This window comes from Alexandromys fortis, unplaced genomic scaffold (genome assembly GCF_014885135.2).
Source record: "Alexandromys fortis isolate MF-2015 unplaced genomic scaffold, M_Fortis_MF-2015_v1.1 scaffold_116, whole genome shotgun sequence".
NCBI lineage: Eukaryota > Metazoa > Chordata > Mammalia > Rodentia > Cricetidae > Alexandromys > Alexandromys fortis.
In genome coordinates this window covers 3,058,058-3,082,066 of record NW_026067998.1, presented here as the reverse complement: position 1 = coordinate 3,082,066, position 24,009 = coordinate 3,058,058, and the positions used below count along the sequence as shown (strand labels likewise).

General features: G+C 42.8%; 1 protein-coding gene across 3 annotated transcripts in view; it reads right to left on the bottom strand.

The window, feature by feature from the left end:
• The window catches only part of Atxn7 (ataxin 7), a 92,267-nt gene that overhangs the window by 43,213 nt on the left and 25,045 nt on the right, over window positions 1-24,009 (bottom strand). For all 3 annotated transcript variants that reach the window (XM_050160490.1, XM_050160491.1, XM_050160492.1), the window contains exon 4: window positions 6,601-6,705. In XM_050160490.1, the coding sequence (XP_050016447.1) occupies window positions 6,601-6,705 (105 nt within the window). The remainder of the gene's footprint in view (window positions 1-6,600; window positions 6,706-24,009) is intronic.

Below are 24,009 nucleotides of genomic sequence, written 5' to 3'. Positions count from 1 at the left end.
CTGCTAAGATGTATCTGCTCTGCTTAGCTCCATGGCCCTCTGACTGCAGGAGAAAGCACGGCACAGTTTTTATGCTCTGCAGTTGTAACAGTTTATCTATTAACTGCAGAAAGAAATAAAGTAATAAAATTCTGTCAAGAGCTACAAAACATTTTTTACAAGAAATGGACCTTGGCTTTGGCTCACTGCCATGACTCTGGGTTAAATACATAGGAAAGCCATATGAAGGAGGAAAAGGCAGTGACTGCCGGATTCAACATCTGCCTCCCACTACTGCATCTTTCCATTGCTACAGGATCTCTCTGATGTAACAGGTTCACAATGCTGATCAAGCTACTAAGAAACTTAAAGAATTGACCTGAGACAGCACATCTGTCCCACAGACCACTACAGGGAGAATTAACTGTATCTTCCTGGGCTTTTCTTTTAACTCTATCCATTCATATTACGTGCAAGAAACAGGCAGCTTGGTACATTTTATCTGTGCAAACAAAATTCAATTTAGGACTTTCATCTGTAAAGTAGGAATAGCAGAAAATGGAATAATGTGTGCAAAAATGCTTTGGTTGGAAATCATCAAGTACTATTAAAAATAATCAGCAATCTGTGGAAATTAGATGTTTTAATTAAAGCTAATCTTAAAAAAATATTAGTTACTGACAAAAATTCAAAGTAGAAAAAGACTCAGGCTATAACAATTCATTGGCAAGAATTTTCCATAGTTAAACATTTTTTTTCTCATTCAAAAAGTCACTGAAATATTCAAATAAGACATACAAACACCCTAAAGGCATTGCATCCTGTGTCTACATCAATCAGATCAGAGGGGTAGTTGTTCTCTATTAAATAGCAAACCCTCTGTGATGCAAAGTAACCCAGTCACATGACAGCAATTGCTGGTCACAAACACCTGTCTATTTTAACAACAATGAAAAACCAGCATATAACCAGGTCTAGCACAACATTTCAGAGTACGAATCATTTAACTTTTATATTAACATTCTTTGAGATGAACTAATTTGCACAAGATTTCTCCTGAGTAAGTTACCCATACTCTAATGTAAATGACATTTTGTTGAATGTAATTTATGCTGGCACCCACAAAATACAAAGCACCCACTTCATTAAAAACAAGATCCATCATACACTCAAGGGAAAGAGTTGTAAGATGATAGCAATGCTCCTAATCAACATTGTTCCCACGCAGTCAGTTATGGCTGTCATTTGTGAGCAGAGGTCTGACATGGGCTTGAGTTACACTAAGGCCTGACCAATGGATTCACATGGCACTTACAGTGACTAGTATGAACAACTGATGGATGACAAAGGTACTGGCATGTGAGCCTTTTGTACAGCAACAGAAGAGTCTAGAATTTTGCTTCCCAAGTCTGTTTTATCCAAGGGTTAAAGTCCTAAATCATCAAAGGAAATAAAGTCAAATAGCTTAAGCTGGCATTTCCCAAACAATGGACTATACTTCACCCCTAACATTATTAACATTGAATCATAAGTGCAACAAACACACTTTCCGAACCTCTTTCAATTCTTTGGCTAACCTATACCACATACTTGCTATTACTCTGGGGTACATTATCACTCCTACTAGTCATTCAGGCTCCTTTTAAACAAAAGGGGGAGGTTTCAAATTCATAGCCAACACTGGCAAGACCAACAGCAAAGAATTAAATATTCTTTACCTTACTCTGCCATTCTTTATGATAAACAACACTAGCCTTTTCTGTTTCCCTTAGAGTTTTCTTTGTTAAGTAATTTATAGAAATAAAGACTGACTTAATAAAAATAGTAAATGAAATTAAGTCAGTAAATAAGTCAAATTTCATCAGCTAGAGCCTGATTAATATTGGGAATGAATGGCTTAGTCACAAGTCACTATCATGCCCTAGCTCAGAGTCAAGCTGACCCAAAGGGTTAATTAATGAGTGGATCAGTCTAACCAATCTAAGGCAAAATGCTCAAAGAGCTGATATTTGATTAGGGTTTCAATTAATTATAGAGACTCTAAATATGGTACCTGTCCAGGGTGAATTAATATGTCTCACCTAGTTTTGTTACATAAGATTCCCCTGTGTCTGTGGCGGTGGTGGTGGTGGTGCATGCTTTTAATCCCAGCACTAGGGAGGCAGAGGCAGGCGGATCTCTGTGAGTTCGAGACCAGCCTGGCCTACAAGAGCTAGTTCCAGGACAAGCTCCAAAACCACAGAGAAACCCTGTCTTGAAAAACCAAAAAAAAAAAAAAAAAAAAAAAAAAGGTGGAAGGAACACAGTTTATCCAGTAGCTGTACATGGCCAACACATCCATCACTAACTCACTAAGATTCCTACCTCAAAAGAATGGCACTTTGGACTTTAGAGAGAGTTACCTCGTTCACGTTTACAGCTTCAGCAGCAATCAATGTGATGATGCCAGCCATGATACAAAGACTTCAAAATCGATTTTTAGAAACAGGGCCCCCTTTCTCTGCATCACTGCTAGAGTCAACAAGTCTGAATAGGTGTGTACCAGTCCCTGTGCCAACCCCTGGGAGCACCTGTAACAGTCCTAGAGTGGATAGTGTCTGTGAGAGCAGGGAGCGCTGGCCATCCTGCAAGTCACAACCAGCCAAGGGAGGTCTCCACTGCCAGTTCCTGGGTTCTGCTCATGGAGATTCCAATGTGGTTAAGTCTGAAGTAGGTTTGGGGAGGCGGTCTACTCAGAAAGCGCCCTTGATTCATATTCAGAATGGGTTTTTTGAATCCACTGACTCAAATTATATTTTTTAAATCGGATATTAACCATAAGAAACAGCCCGTGGTTAAAAATACTGAGTAACAGGCTGGAGAGATGGCTCAGAGGTTAAGAGCACTGACTGCCCTTCCTGAGGTCTTGAGTTCAATTCCCAGCAACCACATGGTGGCTCACAACCATCTGTAATGAGATCTGGTGCCCTCTCTGGCGAGTAGGCATATATGCAGACAGAACACTGTATACATAATAAGTAAAAATCTTAAAAAAATTACTGAGTAACTAACTGAAGATAAACACGAGGAATGTTAGAATATTTTAAAACGTTACAGCAATGTCAAGAAAACATACATTACTATTACCACACCGCTTCAGGAGAGAAAACTGGCTATACCATGAGAGCAGTCAGAACACTGCAGTGATGCTGTAGCCGGCACCATCACTAGTCAGGGCTTTCCCCAAAGGCAGCTTGCTAGCAGAGATTACATGGCCACTTCTCTAGGCAACAATGTGCTGCCCACCAGTTTCCTCAAAACCCATCTCACCAACATAAGTAACTTATGAGCTGCACTGTGGTGCCCTTCCCTGTCCTGACTTTGGTTGTTTTCAATGAACTATCTATAGGATTTCAGAGCAACTGCCTGTTTGTTCCTAAAAGTCACAGTCAATACCAGCAACACATGAATTCACAGGAAATTACTACCACACTTATAAAAGATACATTCACACCACTGGCAGGTATGAGATTTTTTTTTTTTTTAAGACAAGCTCTGACTCTCAATGTTGACATCTTCAGGAATCCAAAGCACTCAACACAGTCAAGGAGCAGAAAGGAAGGAAGGCCACCTATGGCCACTATAGGTGAAAAGAGCTCGGAGCCCACAGCAATGCTCCTGCTAAAGCTGCTTTCCTAAAGCCAGGACAAAGTCAGATCCTGTTCATGACTGCCTTGGCCACACAGTGATGTGAAAACAATACATAGTCAATAGAAGCTGTAGTTTGAATTCTGCCCATTTCCTAGGCCCAATCCTGCTGCTCTGAGTGACAGTTGCAGCCCATAGCTCCCAGTCAGCCACAGCGTCATGGGAAAAGCTGCTCTTGGTGACAGAATCGCTAAACTAGGTTTGCTAAATTAGGAGGATTTTCGTTCACAGTGGCTTAATACCATGGAGTCCCACCACGAGTTAGAGCATCTGTACTGCAATAAACAACTGATAGTGGCTGCCTGGCAAGATCCTGATTTTGAAAACCATTTTTTATAGTTACTAACTATAGAAAGAGAAAGAAAGAATTGTCCTCCTGGAATTTCATCAAAAAGGAAGGGGAGAAGGGAGGAGGGAAGATTGGTTTCCAAAAATAGTGTTCCTTTCATAATTCCTGCACTCAAAAGAATTGACAGGGTGGCACCCAGAGGGGTTCTCCTCGGCCCTGGGGACACCTCCCCTCCAGGCAGATACGATGGCATCCCTCCTCCACTTCACGATGCCCATACCCTTCCTAATTCCACCAACACTCTCTTCTGCAGCTGACTCAAAGGGCTCCAGGACGCTCATCCTCCTCTGCCAGAGCTGTATTATTTCCCTTGCCACTAGATGGCCTCGCCTCATGCTCAGGATCTATGATGTGACTAGGCACCAGGGACTATTAGGCACAGGAGATTAAAGTAAATCTGGGTCTAATTTTAGCACTAAAATGGCGGTTTTAAAAATACTTGTATGTTGCAGGGTTGGAGAGATGGCTCAAGTGGTTAAGAGCACTGCCTGCTCTTCCAAAGGCCCTGAGTTCAATTCCCAGCAACCACATGGTAGCTCACAACTGTCTGTAATGAGATCTGGTGCCCTCTTCTGGTCTGCAGGCATACATGCAGGTAGAACACTATACATAATAAATTTTATTTAAAAAAGAAAATAAAAAAAATAAAAAAAGAAAATATTTGTATGTTACTTCTTCTTTACTTTAGCCAACAGCTCCCTACACTGATCCTGCATCCCGAGACAGGAAACCAAGGTTGTGTAATGTGCTGTCATTGCTAGATAAAGCAGTCCTCAAAGATGACCAAGAGTGCCCTTTCAAGCCTTAAAAAAGTCCTTCAGGAAGCAACAGACTGAGGGTTTCTCTAGTGCTGCCTTCTAATCCAGTCTGCTCATCGGTTCCCAGAAGCATCACTAAGCCATGTTCTGGTTCTGAGTATCGGCAACAGGTCTCCATCAACACACAGCAAAGGCCTACTTTTATACAAGGCTCATCCACAAATGGGTACAACAGCTCTGGCCTGTGAGACTGTCTAGCACATTCCAGACAGCCTGGTGTTCTTGGCTCAGAGCTTACTCATGTCACTCTGACACCAGCCTGGACCCACCAAATATGGGGCTTCAGTACATAAGCTGAGCCACTGTCCATGGGAGCCTTGTCTAGTCTCTACAAACACTTGCAACTGCAGGGGCTTAAAGGTCATTGCAGACTACCTTCTGCCTTCCCAAAACAGGTTTATATAGCAAGCTTTAAGAACAGAAAAATTAGGGGGCTGGAGAGATGGCTCAGTGGTTAAGAGCATTGCCTGCTCTTCCAAAGGTCCCGAGTTCAATTCCCAGCAACCACATGGTGGGCTCACAACCATCTGTAAAGAGGTCCGGCGCCCTCTTCTGGCCTTCAGGCATACACACAGACAGAATATTGTATACATAATAAATAAATAAATAAATAAATAAATAAAAACAGAAAAATTAAACCTATAGACAGACAGCAAACGATTTACTTTCAAATCCTCATGTGAAGGCTATTTTCTCTAAGGCTCTCAGTTACTCACTGCACCTGTAGGCAATGTGTTCCTTCTTATTCTTAAGGCCTCAGGCTGTTTTAGTTCTAGACAGAGACCATCTTGTGCCTAGAGCTGGACCTCTCTTCACTCTGTTACCTACTCCTCACCCCACTCCCAGCCCTCACCCCCACATACCCTGTGCTAAGGACTGGCTTTACACAGGCATTCCACAGGCCCAGCAGGAGCACTGAGGTGGTCACCGCCCTCTGCACTATATAAAGCAAACTAAGACTGGGTCTCTTGCTCAAGCCAAAGAATAAAAACCTGTTGTTCTTCAGGTTTAAATTTAAGCCCAATCTAGTCCAGGCTTCAAAGGCCCGTCCAAAACACTGGGCAACTGACTGGCTTTCTCTTCCAATGTCAGTTTTCTGTGTGGTGGCGCACGCCTTTAATCCCAGAACTCAGGAGGCAGAGGCAGGCGGATCTCTGTGAGTTCCAGGCCAGCCTGGTTCCAGTCAGTCAGGGCTACACAGAAAGACCCTGTCTCAAAAAACCAAAGTCAAACCAACCAACCAACCAACCAACCAACCAACCAACCAACCAACCAAACAAACAAACAAAAACACCTACTAAATTCATAACCATGGACTTAAGAAAGAAAGACATCAAAAATAATAGTGATGTAAAGTTTCAAGAGATAGTTTCTCCTCAGATTTCAGGAAAAGCCAGAAAATGCAGATCAGAAAATAAAAATATAAAATCCAATCAACACCCGACATGACAGCTTTGATCTCTCTCTCTTTTTTTTTTTTTTTTTTTTTTGGTTTTTCGAGATCTGTGGTTTTTGGAGCCTGTCCTGAAACTAGGTCTTGTAGACCAGGCTGGTCTCGAACTCACAGAGATCCGCCTGCCTCTGCCTCCCGAGTGCTGGGATTAAAGGAGTGTGCCACCACCTCCCGGCCTAGCTTTTTTCTCTTTCTATGAATTGGAATGCCTACATCCTGTTGGTGCAGGTACTATCACTGGCCTTCAGTAAGGTGAAGGTGAGCGCCAAGGCTTCACCTTTCCCTCCAGAGGAATTCCATGATTCAGCACTTACCGTAATGAGACTGAAATGCCTGCGGTTTGACAACCTGGTTGCAGTCGTTACACACCACTAAGTAGAAATCATCATGTGCAGGACAGAGACCAAATATAGGCATATCTGCAACAGAGAAACAGTATCACTCATTATCTGCTGGGACCGAAAGCATCTGGAGGAGAGCGTGTTACAGGGAAGAAGGGCCTGTCATGACTGAGAAAAAACTCAAACCAGGCTAAGTCTCAACTACAGCACGACAAGAACCAACACAAGGTGTATTAGCACTATTAAAATGTACACAATGAATACACTAAGACAATAAAATGATTAAAGGTGAACTTTACCATGATTGAGGATCAATCTGCAAGAATATGAAATGTGCTTAATAACTTGCAAAGCTGTAATGATGTCATTTGCTTAAATATACATTCTATTCCCGTCGGCTAGTCCCAAATCCTATGGACCAAGTAGGAAAGGCACAGAGATACCACCAGAGAGCAAATTACCCATCTCACCACCATGCCACACAAAGAAAATGGTTTTCACTTGTTTTTAAGGCCCAGTAACCTCTTACATTCTGATCACTCCAGACTGACTTGGGTACAAACACAGAAGTTCATTCATTGATTGTGGTTTGATTTTCAGAATAGGGCAGGAGACAAGTCAGCAATGAAAACCAAACTATGAAAATATATATATATATAAATGTACAGTAATTTCACTTCTTGTAAACACGGTTAAACATAGTAGGTTCAACCATTAGATGTTGTTATTAACAGTGTAGGAACCAACTCATTAAAATACTTCAAAATTACCTATTTTAAGCAAGTACAGATAGCACATTTTATCTTGGCAAATATTTTAGCAGATCAAACTAAGGGAGGCAGGGAAGAAAGGAGGCTGAAGGTGTAGCTCAGTGGTGGATGTTTGCCTAGCCTGAGCAAGCCCCCACACAAAAGTAACTAGTAACAATGTACGTAGGAGGCTAATGGGCCTTTTTTCTCTTTCCTATAGATTTAATTTCACTTTTCATGAATATTAGTACTGGTTTAAAAAAAAACCCAAACCATAAGAAATGTCAGAAAATGATACTAAAACATCAAATTGATTTTCTTAGAAGCGTCTGTTATACTGACTTGCACATAAATAGACATCAATCTGAAACGGACTAAGGGCATCACGGTTCTGGGACGCAAGCACCATCACTGAGTAGTTTCTTTGTCCTGTTTGCTCGTTATCTGGACAGCTACTTACACAGGTCCCACTGTCTCTACTCAAAAGGAGAAACCGAGTCAGGAAGTGGTGGAGTACTTCATCTAAAGCCAATATTCAATTAAAAGGGATTCAATATTAATGCATACAATTGCACATGGTCACTTAAGACCTGAGAAGGATTTGTAGGTATTCCATCTAGATTCTAACATGAGCAGCCTGGAATGCCATGCTGAGTTAGCTAACTAAACACCTTTGATTACATAAATTGAGCAGACAATGTAAGGAACTGGCAGCACACTGTTATTTCCATGACTAAGCTTAAATAAATGCAAAGAACTAAACAAGGCACTGTTTTCTTTAAAAGCATGTCTCCTTCAGGTTCAACACAGTACCACATGGGGGTAGGGTAAAGTTATATTACATGGGATGACGCACAAACAAGACACTAGTTTTCTTTTGTCTTTTTGGTTTTTCAAGACAGGGATTCTCTGTGTAACAGCACCGGCAATCCTGGAATTCACTTTGTAAACCAGGCTGGCCTCAAACTGAGATCCGCCTGCCTCAGCCTCCTGAATGCTGGGATTAAATGCATGTACCACCATGCCAACTATTAACAAGCTATTTTCCTAAGGCTATTGTTTGACACAGAAGTTGTATTACATCTCTGTGCTAAGTATCCTAATACAGATACTAATGAGGAAAATTCAAATTACTGGAGTGGCATACATTTCATGTTTAGAGGTACAAAGTATAAAATGTATTTAAATACCAAATTAATAATTTCATTAACCAAAACAAGCCAGTTAACCTTATTTAATAAACAAAAGTTAAACAGCACTCATTTAAGAATGGCTGCAACTTCCTCTGAGCCTATGATGAGCTGGTCTATTGTTGCTTACCGCATTCAGTGATAGGCAGCGTTATTCAGTTACATACTTTAGGTAGGCATGGCAACAGATGATGTTATTCCAGCACTTTGAAGGCTAAAACAGGAGGATGCATTTGAGGCCGGCTTAGAATATGATAGTGCTATATAGCAAAATGTTGTCCTAAAAACCAAACTCAAATCAATCAATCTATCTATCTATCTATCTATCTATCTATCTATCTATCTATCTATCTATCCATCCATCCATCCATCCACCCACCCACCCACCCACCCACCCACCCACCCATCCATCCACCCACCCATCCATCCATCCATCCATTCAGATACTTCTGGAAGCTACCTCACCAGTACTTTAAAACTAAGGAAATTTGAAAAAGTAGGGCACAGTGTAGTCTAGTGGTAGATTGCTGTCTAAACTGCATGATGTTCTGAGAACAGTACCAGTGATAGAAAAGAGGGGGGGGGGGTTAAAAGAAAGAAATTAGAGAAAAAATGTAGAGCTCCTTGCAGGTACAATGATTAATACTGCCTTCTCTTTAACCTGGTTTTCATCACTCTTCTATAATTAGGAGTTATTCTGTAAGAAATCTGTATTTCTGCTATAATTTTAATTTCCTTAAAAATGTAAGCTCACTTGATATTTAAAATGACAACCTGAGACCCACAATCACAACTGACTTTTACCGACTAACACTATTTGCCGGGTTCTGTGCCAAGCACACTTTACATGACTTAGCACATTTGTTTCCCTTTCTTTTGTTCAGAGGCTGTTTTATTATACCCTGTGCTGACTGCACTATGGAGATTCACTCTGCTGCCCCACTCAGTTCATCAGTAGTGCCCATCAGCTTCTCCAGACTCGCTCCTGCCTTCCCCTGCACCATTCCATTTCCATCTAAAAACAATCCCACAACTTCAGGAGACATGAGCTCCTCTACTATCACCCAGTAAGCAAGCAGCACAAGCAACACTCTGGGTTTGTAGGCTGTAAGTTCAGTTCTTAGCCACCTGTCATGCGGCATCCTGCCGGGCAGCATGCACATACATGCACATGTACAATACCACAGTGGAAAACATGTAGAACTTAGTCCCAGTTCACGCTACCCTGGGAAACCCAGTTCCTATTCCAAAACTTCTAAAACTTTAGTTTGTAAAATTTTTGCTTTCAGATAGCCTTATCTGGATATAAGATAGAGAAAACAAAATAATTTAAACTGTCTTTGGGGTAGGTTCTATAACTATTTTCTGTACTAGGACATTCCAGAGTCCTTAGCAACAGGAACAGACTGTAGAATGTTGTGGCAACCGAAAGAAATGAGGTGATTTGTGAGAGGCAGTGTGTGTGTGTGTGTGTGTATTGTAAAGCATAAACTTTACAATCAACCCAACTACAAATTAACATAAAGGTTCAAAAAGGAGAAGTTTGATTTAGAGCAGAAAATATTATTTAATAAAAATGAAGTTTCTGTTGACTTAAAGTTTACAAAATACATTTTAGATGTAAACTAATTCATTGACTGGGTACTTAAAATAATAAAAATCTTTGAATTGTACTTGATTTCATGAATTATGAACTAATTTAAAAAGAATGAATGCAGTTTTTGTAAGCCTTACATTTTCCTCAGAATTTAGATTATGATAAATGAGGAATGACCCAGCAACCTATATCTAGGTTATCGCATACTTTGGGGACCCCAGACCAGCACAGTGGAAGAACTGGGCAGAAGCACATGGAGACGTGAGCATACACATTTAGAAATCCCACTGTCCCCATGAGAACAAAGGTCCTGTGTCAGAGGCTGGCCCTGGCTATAGAGAATGCACTGAGTTGGCTTTGGTGTTGTTACCATGGGAACCAAGGCCCTGTGTCAGAGGCTGGCCCCTGGCTGTAGAAAATATACTGAGCTAGCTTTGGTGTTGCTACCATGGGAACCAAAGCCCTGTGTCAGAGGCTGGCCCCTGGCTGTAGAGAACATAACTGAGTTGGCTTTGGTGTTGCTAAACACTTTGAGGACTGTAATGACAAGAGAAGAACTTAGGTGGTGTTAAGCTTTTCAGGATCCTGAGTGTCTCCCTTCTCCCATATAATCCAAACTTCTATACACCAATGGTTCCCATCTTCAGCCCAAACTACTCCTAAGCTCTGTCTAGAACAATGGTTCTTAACCTTCCTGATACTGTGACCTTTAATACACAATTTCTCATGTTGTGCTGACTCCTTCCCCCATCATAAAATTATTTCACTGCTACTTCAGAACTGCAATTTTGCTACTGTTATGAATCATAATGTAAATATCTGATATGTAGGACATCTGATACCTGACCCTTGAGAGGGTGATTCAACGCCCCCTCCCCAGGAGATGGTGACCCATAGGTCTAGATTCTATCCACCATGTACTAGATGCTATCTTCTAGCTACATACATCTCACACAGAGCACTCAGGCACAAGAGAACTCACTGTTGACCCAGCCCTATGGTTTGCTTCCAATTATCTCACCAACTCTGGGTAAATACTATTTATCCTTCAATGGCTGAAATTTAAAACTTAGGTGTTCAGCCCCAACATGTGTGAGGACCTAGGTTCAACATCCACGAGGACAAAAACAACAGCAACAACAAACCCCAGGTACCTACCATCCTTGAATTCTCCCATCTAGGCTACCTGGAGACCCCTGGCCTATCCTAAAACCCTTTGTCATGGCTCCTGAGGCCATGATGCAGGGGCAGGGCTCCTGCTGCATCTTCCCCTGGACCGGGAAGAAGTTTCCTAAGAAGCTACCTGAATGCCCCTATTAAAAGCTTCCCATTAAGTCACAGTGGCTGTTTAAAATTCTCTGGCAACTTCTCCTGTGGCATTTACAAATAAAGTCTGAGCCCTTATATTAGCTTCCAAGGTGTGCTCGGGCATCCTTTTCCATTCTTTCTCTGTTCACAATCCCCCACTCTACCCTTACCCCTGCTTGGTTCTCTCTGCTTCTGACACACTGACAGCCTTTCTACCCACAGACCTAGAAATCTCTTTCCCGGCCTCTGTTGCACTTGCTCCTTATGAAATGCCTGTACTTTCTCACATGTTAGGTCTAGCTTAACTGTCCTTTCTTCAAAGGGCGACTGCCTTCTTCCCAATCATCTACTCTATCACTGGAATTTCAGCAATGTGACCAAGAGTGCGGGCTGCTATCACTCTGAATGTTGGCTTTCTTTTATAGTTTTCTTTTCTTTTTTTTTTTAAAAAGATTTATTTATTGATTATGCATACAGTATTCTCAGTGTTCTGCCTGCAGGTCAGAAGAGGGCACCAGATCTCATTACAGATGGTTGTGAGCCACCATGTGGTTGCTGGGAATTGAACTCAGGACCTTTGGGAGAGCAGGTGGTGCTCTTAACCACTGAGCCATCTCTCCAGCCCCTGAATGTTGGCTTTCTAAAGACAGATGTGACTTTGGGCAATTTGTCGAACTTCCTTCAAGTTCACACGTCAAAAATCGGTGACCACTGTGCCTTGTACACTGAATGTCCACAAGGCGGACGCGTAAACAGAGTAAGGAGAGGCAGCATCTGAAGGAAACCTGGCCCCTGCAGCTCTCACTCATTGTTATCCCAGTCTGTGGTCAGGAAGCCAAGGCAAAGCGAGCAGATGACAGAACCAAGATTTGAACTCAAGCCTGTGTCTTCCAACTCCAGTCCTCTGCCCCAACCAGCCCTTCTCTCCCAAGTCACCTCACTGCCTGGACCCACAGTCGGGTCTGGCTGCCTTCACACCACTAACCCAGTCCGTTTCTCTCCTCCCCTGCTCCAGATCTCTCCGCCTAGAAAGAAGCTGCACCGCTTACTCATTTGAAAACACTCGGCTTCTGAGTGGGCTGAACTCCGCGTTCAGGCTGAAGTCAACCCACTCTGAAACGAATTCCGAATTCCACCAACTTGCCTATTTCCCCACAATCTCACTTTGGGATCAGAATGGCTCCCCCTTCTCTTTCTTACAAGGAATGACTCCAATGCCTGCTCTGTGCCTTCTGCCAGCTTTCTGCTTGTGCCATGCACATCTCCTTTAGAGCCTTCACACGCTCATTCAAGACCACAGACAAAAACGAACGCTTCTACAGTCCTGTTTGACAGGGGACTTGCCAGACTCAAGAATGAGTTCTTGGAGTGCTTTGTGAAGTGGCTGCCATCTGACATATTTCTGCAGCTTGTTTTGAGGATTAAAAACTAAGATCTGTGAACTGGTTCACAAGGCCCTACGTAAGCAGACTCAGAGTCTTATTATTTGGCCACTCAGAGTCTTATTATTTGGCCGTTTACCCTTAGCCTTTGCCTGGGTCACTGGGACCCTGGCACTAGCTGTGCCCTCTGCTTTACATCATTCAGTTTCAGCCTCATCGCTTCCCTGTAGACTTGTCTTAAGCAAAGCTCCTTCTACATGACCCCTGAGCACTGACGAGTCTTGCCATACACCACCAGTATCATCTCAACATATAGCTGGCCATCTGGCTGTAAGTCTTGTAGTCTTCTCGCAGAAGACACAGTTTCCCTGTTTTTCCTCTGTCCTCGTAACTTGTTTAACGACAGTATAAACTACTTCAGCAATCAGAATAGCAGACATTCTCAGTGCTGCCACCTTAAGTATAAGGTTACACCTGTGCCTTTACGCTATTCAGCACCTGGCGTAAGAAAACACTCAGGTTTGGTAAACCTCTTTGAACACACGATCCCGCCCACAGAAGCAGTTTCTGATTTTCAGATCTGTATACAGCAAATCCTCTTTGCTGGTCTGCCTGTGCACTAATCCAACTGTTTGGATGAGATCTCTACTGCTTCTCTACTGGCTGGATACTCAGAAAACTGAGACAGGAGGATCACAAGTTTGAGATCAACCTGGGCAGCAGAGGAAAACTTACACCTCAAAAATTCAGCTTTACTTAACCCCTGTGGACTTCAGTTTCCTCTTTGATTTCATTTTACTGTGGGGATTAAAGAAGGTCATCTACGAAGCTCATGGAGTGCTGAGCTAGAAAACCATCAGAAGAGCACAGGCCAGAAACATCTGTTCTGAGGGTCCCAACTCTCTGGACACTTAGGACTCTTATTCATACCAAAGAGCAATGTGAGCTGACCCCTAGAAAGTTCTAGAGCTCCCATTCCTGACCACGCGTATGCCCTGGAGGCCATTTGGGGGACACCAGGGAGACCTGCTGAGGCTCCTCTACACTGAAATTCAGAGCACAGAAACCACGCTCTAGAGAAGGTACCTCGAGCATGAGTGCGCATCAACTGAAGCAGGGAGGAGCGGCAGGAATGGCAAGACTGGTGTGCTGTAACAGCAGAGCACTGAGGGTGAAGATCCAACCTCTACAGTCAGGTTAGATGTGTTCAAATCCCCGCCCTATGACTTCCGAGCCCACACCTCAGTCATGAGAAGACATGGGAATAAAACCCTCAGGACAGTCCCTGCCCTGCCACACAGTAAGAGCTGCAGACGACTGGAACTTTCCATCTTCCTCATAGTTGTCCTTTGGTCTCTGAGCTAAAAGTGTTTATACTGATCTGTGTCCATTCTTCTCCCCAGGAATGACAATGAGGTCCTAAAATCATAAATAGCACTTGTCCCAATTAAACCTCATACTGATCACTAACAGTCATGAAAACTAAGGCTTGGAAGGCCTTCTAATCCCTGAAGCCTTAAGCCATGTCTGGCACACCCACCTCCCCCTTTGGCATTCTGGTAATTTGAAGTTCTGAGACCCACCTCAGGGCCTGCCTCTGCTAACCTGGTTTCCTCCAAATGGAACGCTTTTCCTGGATAGCTCTAGACCTCAGTTTGCACTTCACTAGATAACTCTCCCTTACTACCTACTTGAGGTAAGCTCTTGTTTTTTCAGACAAGTCTCTCCCACATTCATTGGCTATCTGTGTTTGGGCTATCTCCTTGTCTAAGACAGAAACACCAGGAGGACAGAGTTCAACACCCAACACACAGGAGGTCTTTCAAAAGAATCTGAAACTAGTCTCTGAAGTCAGCCTGCCTTAGTTCAAATGTCACATAAAAGGAGTGTGAGCTTGGGCCGTTTAAAGTCCCCTATGAAAATGGAGACAGTAGAGGGAGCTTAGAGGAGAGCCAGTGCATGCACACAGAGCATGTGCAGGCGTACCAGGCTGACTAATACTTTTACTAGGAACTGAATATGCCAACAGATGCCCGCAGCCTCAGCTTATCTGCAGCCACCAGACCTCATGGAACAGAAACTGAGTCAGGTATTATGGCAAGAATTTCACATGTCTTGTTCATTCATTCATCCATTAAACCACTGTCTGGGTATTGGGAATTTATTTGTAAAGGAAGCTCAAAAAGTTTGTCTGAGCTCTGATATATAAAAAGCAATCAGTTTGTAATTACTGAGTACTTCTTGCATACCAAGTCCAATGTCAACTATTATCAAATTAATTATTATTTTTTGACTTCTTGGGACTGACACCCCACTTCAGATCTGTAAGCATGACACAGAAGGCTGGCTGGATGTCAGTCCCAGAGCCTGAGGATGGAGCTCAGGAGAGGAAGCAGCCCCTGAGCCTGTCTTGTTCCCAGGGAATTTCTGCTTTTCTATCAAGCTTCATCAAGTCAGCCAAGGCACTCCTGTGGGGCAGCAAGTGCTGTGGGCCTTTCTGAATTACACACTCTCATGGTTCAAAGTTTCCTGGGATTCTCAGACTTACAGCCCCATTCAGATTAGAAGTACTTCCAAAACCTAAGGGCTGTGGAAATGTGTCTCTCGAAACAGCTTTAAGTTTTTTTTTTTTTTTTTTATTTTTTAACCACACTCAGCCTAGCTGTCTTCTCCTTTCAAATTAAATAGCTGCCAACATAAGGCAGTTAGAAAACTGCAAAGTTTAGGATGTTTTAATTGCTGTTAGATAGCCACTGGAGTATTAACCAGGAGAGGAGGAAATGACTTCATTTTTACCCATAGGAGCATCTCTGAGCATGCCTCAAGTTCACATCATCTACTCTGACTATAGAGGAACTCCTCTTGCTAATGTTAAAGTTAAATCAAAGAACTAACCAGACAGAAAGACCAATAAACACCCTGTCAAACTAAGTTTGGTCTGGTTTAAGGATCAGTCTAAAAAAAAATTGTGTGTGTGCATAAAGATATTTCCCATAGAAGGTAACCAACAAAAAACATCAGAAAAGTAAAAGCTTAGATCAGAAAACACCCTTGTATAAAGAACATCCCATGATGGACAATGATCTCCCCAGAAGGTATGTGCTATAAATGAGAAATACTCTACTGGTCAAGGAAGCCTCCCCCCCTGCAAAACAAACAAACAAATCAAATTAAATATGTAGGCTATCATCATTCCTCTTGTGCCAACCATAACTAGATGGTAAAAACCTAGTGTGCTAAAGGCATTGCACACTTTGGCTGTGGGACACGTGGACCCGATGGCTAGCTTTCATTGGGCTACTGGGGAGAAAAGACATTGTCGTACCAAGAGCTGTTACAATAGTAACCTGGCAAGTAGTGGTGATGTAGGAGTGTCTTCTATCTATCTGTTGCTTTCATTGGTTAATTAATAAAGAAAACTGCTTGGCCTGATAGGTCAGAACTTAGGTAGGTGGGGAAGACAGAACAGAATGCTGGGAAGAAGAGAAGTGAGTGAGTCACCATGATTCTCCAACCCGAGACTGAAATAGGCTAGAATCTTTCCTGGTAAGCCACCACCTTGTGGTGCTATACACATTAATAGAAATGGCTTAATCAAGATATGAGAGTTAGCCAAGAAGCTAGATATAATGGGCCAGGCAGTGTTTAAATGAGATACAGTTTCCATGTGATTATTCTGGGGCTAAGCTAGCCACGTGGGAGCCGGGCGGAACGAAAAGCAGGCCTGCCCGCAGCTCCTTCTACACAGTGGTGTGACGGTACCATGACTATTATGGGAATAACCAACCACTAGTGTATTAAATCTGAGGACTATTCCATAGCAGAGAACTCATGTCTGACACTGTAAATCTGGTCAATAGTCCATGGTTCAGGAAGTCATAGACATGAGAAAGAACCTGTGGTTTTGTTGAATGATCATGTTATCAAGCAGTCTTCTAAGTACTTACATTTTTGTACCCATAGATCAGTGTTGGCCTCGACCTTGGCCAGAGACACTCCTTTCTGCAATGGGCAGTGGGTCAAGCAGAGCCATCACTGGTCACATGCTGAGAACAGGTGACTGCAGTGTGGGAAAGCTATATCAATCCCACCAGCAAAGGTTCAAGGACACCAGAGAAGGAGACAAAACTAATTAAGAGCAGGCGTGTGGGCAGAGTCCTGAGATGTGCTCCCTTCTGAACCCAGTAACTTCTGAACTCACAGCACCAGTGGTGGCACAGATAAGATCAAGTCACTTCAAACTCCAGGATGGAGAGAGGGAAGACAAACAAGGCTGACAGCTACTGGGTGTGGCAGAGCCATTTTTCCTTGGGGATGTGGCTGCTAGTGGGTTGTCTCTGCTCCAGTAGTGCCTCCACACCCATAAGCTCATGAGTAGTGGGGACTGGACTCAAAGGATTTCAACAACAACAAACCAAACCAAACCAAACCAACCAAACAAACAAACAAATCTAAAAGAAGACTTGAGCTGACTCTGCCCTCCCCAGAAGCCATCAACTGCCAATAGCTCCTTAAGGGTCAGGGCTCCTGGTCTGTTCCCCAGAGCTGGAACGCTAACTGCCAATAGCTCCTAAGTTATGGGTGGGGGCTCCTGGTCCACTACCCAGGGCTGGATCCTGTGCAGGTGACCACAGCTGCTATGAGTTCTCAGGAGTGTGGTGGTCTTGTCAAATCCAGAAGACACTGTTCACTCCAGTCCTCCCTGACCTCTTCCATGAGCATCCCCGAGCCTTGGAGTAGATAATGATGTATTAATCCTATTTAGGGCTGAGCAACTTCTCTGACACTTTGCACTTTGACATGTTTCTGTCCTAACTGCTACTCTCTCTGCATAAAGAAACTGCTCTCCTGAGGTCTGAAAACCGAAATGCAAATCTTATCGTAACGACTCCACAAGTGAGTCCTAAGTGTTTTTGTTGTCACCACTGAGTTGACACAGCACCTGGAATGAGACAATGATAACTGGAGAAGTCCTGGGATTTGGGTTTAGAAAGGCTGCAGCAGTTACCAACATAATAATCCACATGTATCCTGTCTCATGTACTTCTCACATGTCTCCTCAGAATACAGCCAGCAAAGTCTGTCCTACAAGTCAGCAATGAAATTTTTAATAAGCAGGTGTCCCAACGCTGGACGAAGGCACCAAAATCCTTATGGAATTCTCTGCATCATAACCATTAAAGCTAACCTATGTTAAACTCACGGAAGACGGACTCCAGGATCACATGCCTGACCTGAACCTCAAGGCACACTCTTTCTGCAGGTGGAACACTGTGAAGATAATGGTAGCTACCTCAGTTAAGTTGTTAGAGAAAATAAAACAATTCACATAAAATGCTTGCCTATCTGTCTAAAAGTGTGAGTAAATCAGAGCTCAATAAAAATGGCATTTATTGTTATCATCACTGTTGCTACAGTAGTTACAATCTCAGGAGAGAGAGAGAGAGAGAGAGAGAGAGAGAGAGAGAGAGAGAGCATTTCTCCTCCTGTTGAAAAGGCAGCCACAGTTACTGCATCACTACATCCCATCCACCAAGGTTCTCACACATGGGACACAGAAAACACAAGCCTCTCATACAACTTAGAGCGCTCATTATAGCAGAGAACTGATCATTTATCTAGTATGGCTGACTTAATATACACTATATACTTAAAAGAACTAAAACTATATTGTGTATTTTCTCTGGATACAAGGGAATTAAACTAGAAATCAATAATGACTGTATGAACTTTCAAAAAAAAAAACTATACAAGGTATCTCAAATAACCCGTTAGTCAAACAGGAAGTCATAAGAAGTTAAAACAAACTGAAAATCTAAAATGAATGTGGATAAAGCATAGCACTTAGCTTACAGGCACAGCAAAAGAGATGCGGGGGGGGGGGGGGGGCACAAACCTGCTCATGCTTCCCCGTAGAAAAACAAAGTTTTGCCGGGTGGTGGTGGCTGCACACGTCTTTAATCCCAGCACTCGGAAGGCAGAGGCAGGTGGATCTCTGTGAGTTCGAAGCCAGCCTGGTCTACGCCGCAAGTGTAAAAAACTCCGCAAACCAAACATTAAACGAATTTCCAAAGCTACAAAGAAACCCTGTCTCGAAAAACCAAAAAAAAAAAAAAAAAAAAAAAAAGAAAGAAAGAAAGAAAAGAAACAAGCAATCTAAGCTTATGTTCTTGTTTTGTTCCATCCTGTTCTGTGTTTTTAGTTTTTTTAGTGAATCACCATGTAGCCCAGGCTGTCCCGGACCGCCTAATCCTCCTCCAATCATTCTGGAGTCCTGGGATTTCGGGACTGTACCACCATGCCTATCTTTATCTTACAATTTAATAATAAATTATAACCAAAGTAAGCAGAAACAATTTAAAGTGTAGTTATCAATAAAATTCAAGAGGGAGAGTTAATAAAATAAAAATCTAGTTGTTTTTTAGTCCTGGAATGCAGGAAAAGCTGGCACGTCCTTGGGAACGGGCACTGTAGCCTGTGGTGTCAACAGACTACAAAACTTCATGATCGCTGTCAACTGATGAAAAAAAAATCTTTTGATGAAATTCAGTAGCTGTTCATTTTTAAGAAAAATGGGAAAGTGGTGACTAAGAGTAGAGAAAATGCCCTGACTGTGGTGTGGGCCACTCACAAAGCGCCCAGCCAGGCTATTACTCAGCAGAGAACAGACACAGGCCTTCTAGAGCCAGGTATGGAAAGTGAAGAGCGCCATCCACCCCGGCTCTGACTGAAGCACTGCTAGGACCTCAGCCACACAAACACCAAAGAGCGCTAAGGGGAGGCACACACTTGTCCCTTTCTGCAGGTAATATTTCTATGTTTCTAAAAAATTCCCCAGAATTTATAAAATAAACAAACAAGCAAACACAACAAAACAAAAATGTAAGAGTTTAACAGGATGCACAGGGAAAAAAAGATCAACATACAGAAGCCAATTATCAGAGCCTGGCATGACTACCACACCTGTAATCCCAGTGATAGGAAGGTGGCCTGAAATTTTGGGTTCAAACCATGTTACTTTGTGTATAACACAATGAGAATCTTTTGGGGGCAGGGAGCAGAGCCAGGCCATTGCCTTCTTATAGACCAGCAATGATGATACGAAAATAGAAACTAATTGGCTAGCCTTCATTTAGCCAAGCATATTACTACACGCTGTTTTACTGTTCAGTGGGGAACTACCATGCTAGCATGCTGAGCTGCAGCCAAGTATCACTCAGCAGTAATGTGTAACAGGCATGCTAAACTGGAAATAACTGCTGTAAAGGTCCAGCTCATATTATCAACATCCCTGAAGAATAATACCAGAATAATACCAAAAGAACTGGAGCCCAGACAGTGTAACATGTTGTAAATTCCTAGCACTGGGGCCCACATTCCTCCGGCCAGGAGGGAAGCACACACGTGTTTTCTATCGTAACAGTCGCCACGAGGAAAGGTGCATTCAGTCCTACATTCACTTCAAGTATTTCATGGACAAAAGCCATTTTACCACCTGGAATCTGTACAGTCTCAGGCCCCAGACTGAACTTTAAAAATACTTCCCGATGACTTATATACATACCTGAAAATCACACAACAGCAGGTTAGGGACCAAACATTTGCGCCTAGCAGGACACATGGCACAAGGTTCAAACCCAGCACAGGTCAAAACCAAAACACAGCATCAAACAATCTGGAATAAAACCTGAGCAATATAAATACTGAAAATTCTTCCTATCATGGCCATCTACGCGTTCCACAATCTATCCATCCACCATAAGTTTACCATGGCAAAACATTACCACTTCCTGGGACAAGTGCCACTAGGTGACAGTGTCTCCTGCGTAGGCAATCCCTTAGTTTGCTAGTGTCCTGCTGCTGCTCTAAAAGGGAAACTGGTCTCCAGCTTTCAGCTCCTCTCTGTCTGTCTGGTTTTGCTACCATGATAACCGCCGGCTTGCTCTTGCATTTTTCAACAACCTCTGCGTAACACTGGTACTGATTCTTCTGTACCCTTAAAGGAGTCACTAGGAAAGTCGTCAGGCCTGGGTTTCTCCAGAGACTTTCTATTTACTGATCCAAACTCTACTTTCTCCACTCGGACTTTCTCAGCCTGCTTCATTCACTGCAGGGCATTTGGCAGTTTCTCTATGCAACTGATCCTGTTTATGAAAACCACCCAGAGCCAGGCGATGGTGGTCCACGCCTTTAATCCCAGCACTCGGGAGGCAGAGGCAGGTGGATCTCTGTGAGTTCAAGACCAGCCTGGTCTACAGCGCTAGTTCCAGGACAGGCCCCAAAGCCACAGAGAAACCCTGTCTTGAAAAACCAAAAAAAAAAAAAAAAAGAAAAGAAAACTGCCGAGAAACCCTTTTCATCGTGATGAAGTAACAGCGCCCCTCCCATTTCTGACTTTAGAGAGTGACACAGTCACGTCTAGGTGCAGCCTCAACCCTTTTACTGATCTTGTCAATGTACCACATTTGGCTTCACTGGTCTTCTATCGTTTTTCTATTTTTACTCATTTATTTCCTCTCTAATCTACATGCCCTTTCCTTTCTGCTTGCTGTTGTTGACCTGAGGTTGTTTAATAAAGTTACATATGCATCTGTAAATATTTCCTTTAAGCAACCACTATTTTGGTTATATTTTCGTTTCACTATGTTGTATTTAAATTTCACTACTCTCAAAAATTGTTTCTAATTTCTCAAATTGCTTGTCTGATCCATCCACTGAAAAATGTTTATTAACTTCCACACACTTGTAAATCTTGTCTGTTTCTTCCCTTTATTAATGTCTGTTGTAAACACACTATGGTTATAGAATACACTCTGTATATATGAATTTCAGCCCTTTATAACTCCCAAGGGGTGTTTGAGTATAGCCTATCATGACCCTGGAGAGAGATGTGTAGGAACTCAAGGGTAGATACCTTGGGGTTTCTGGTTAGTCTAGTTATAACGCTGCTCAACTCCTCTATATTCTCTTACTAGCTGTATCTGTTCTTTACAGTACAGGATTAGAGTCTCCAACTATGACTGATAGATTGCCCATTTCTTTTTCTAGGGTCAATTATTGTAGCTATGTGTTTGTAGTTTATATCTGTTTTACGTATTTAGAGTTATGCTGTAAGATTTGTATCTTTATTTTGCTTTGCTTTGTTTCTTTGAAACAGGGTTTCTCTGTGTAGCACTGGCTGTCCTAGAACTCACCCTGTAGACCAGGCTAGCCTCAAACCCAGAGATCTGCTGCTCGGCCTCCCAAGTGCTGGGATTAAAGGTGTATGCCACCAATACCCAGCTAAAACCTTGTTTCTCTTAAGTTTACTTTTCCTTGATGGAAGAACCCACTCCTGGTTGAGTCTCTACATTTGTTTACAATAGAAGGCCAGTCTTGTCTGGAATTAGGGTACCTCTGGGGCTTCCTCTCGAAGTGTCATTGTGAGTCTTCTGCATCTTTCTATTTTTCAGAGTATCCCTTACACAATCCACACAATAGTATCATTCTATGCTCCAATTTGTCTGTTATTAGTGTTTACTACACTTAGATTGAATAATTTCTGGTAAGACAGGATTCATGCCTACCATTCTGTGATCGGCTTTCTATATGCACTAGAGCTGCTGGTGGTGGGGATCCTCTCTTCTTCCTCACCACCTTGTATGGAAAATTCTCCAGCACTACTGTTATTCTCTGGTCATTGTGCCTAATGTCTTAACGCCAAATAAACTAACTTAAATGAATTCATCTTAATTTACCTAAAATGGGGAACATATTCGTAAACAACATTATGACAACGGATTAGTAGCCAAAATATACAAGAACTCAAACAGTCACAAAGTTCTGCAACTAAGAGCCGGCATTCCTCAAAAGCAGATGTGAACAGAATACAGGTCTACGACCATCAGCACTCCCTCCTCACTGGAGGGATGCAGGGCAAAGCCCCAGGAGACCCCTCGCTCCAGATGGAACGGCTACAATGAAAGTGCAGCAAGGATCCAGAGAAAGGGGAACCATCATACACCCCGCGGGGATGTAAACTGGAACGGCCAGTACAAAAACAAAAATACAGAATGGAAGTTCCTTAAAAACGTGAGACCGCCTACCGCTTCAGCCCTTTCCCCTCTCCTTAACATGGCTCCTCATGCTGTGCTGACTCTCAACCATGGAATTATTGCTGTTGCTACTTCATAGCCATAATTTTGTTACTGTTTCATGTTTTCCAATGGTCTTAAGCAACCCTGTGCATGGGTCATTTGACGCCCCCCCACCCAAGGGGTCTCAAGCCACAGGTTGAAAACACTGCACTCGATGTTCTAGTCACTTCACTGCTGGGTGCACACTGGAAAGGACAGGGCAATATGAAGAAGGACCTATACTCTATGCTGATTACAGTACTGTTCACCAAAGCCAAGACAGGCGCTAAAACTAAGGTGTATATTTATGAATGGACAAAGAAAACATGGCATAAGTATAAAACGAAATATTATTCATGCCAAGCTCGTGGTAGCTGTCTGATGAACCATCTTACTAACTCCTATATTTTGAGGAGTTACATTAGGCAGCCCCAACTAGCCTAAAATGAGAAATCCTTCTGCTTCCCTTTCCCAAATATTAAAAGTCTGTGTCATTGTGCCTGGCTTAGAACGTGGCCTTTGTGCAAGCATAATTCTGATCAAGAAGAACAAGCAAAGAGATGTTCCTAAAAAGCTTTGAGCCAATGAGTCTCTAAGCATTAGTAAAGGGCAGGCAGTGTATGACTTTTCCTTGACCTTCACTTTCAACTTACACAGAGCCTCAAGGTCAGTCACAGGTTAGAAAGGGCCTTCACAGGTCTAGTTCTTTTTTAAAAATGTGTTGGTGCTCTTCAGAGCCCAGGAGACATTCCATTGCTTCCTATTCACCACCCCCACCACCCCAAGGCATTTTCTTGTTAGCAACAACTGTAAGGGGAAAAATATTTGGGGTGTTTTATTTTTCTAAACAAATGTTTTTGGACCAGAGCACAAAATGAATTCTGGTCTAGGCCAAAAAAAGACAAGTCCTGGGTTGGAGTCTTTGTGGGAGCTAGCAGACAGTTCTGAGAGACAATTCTCTAGGAAACAGCTTTGGGTCTCCAAGCTCACTGTCGCCAGGGCCGGTGTTACTCTTGTTACTGTCACTATCGTACTTATGAA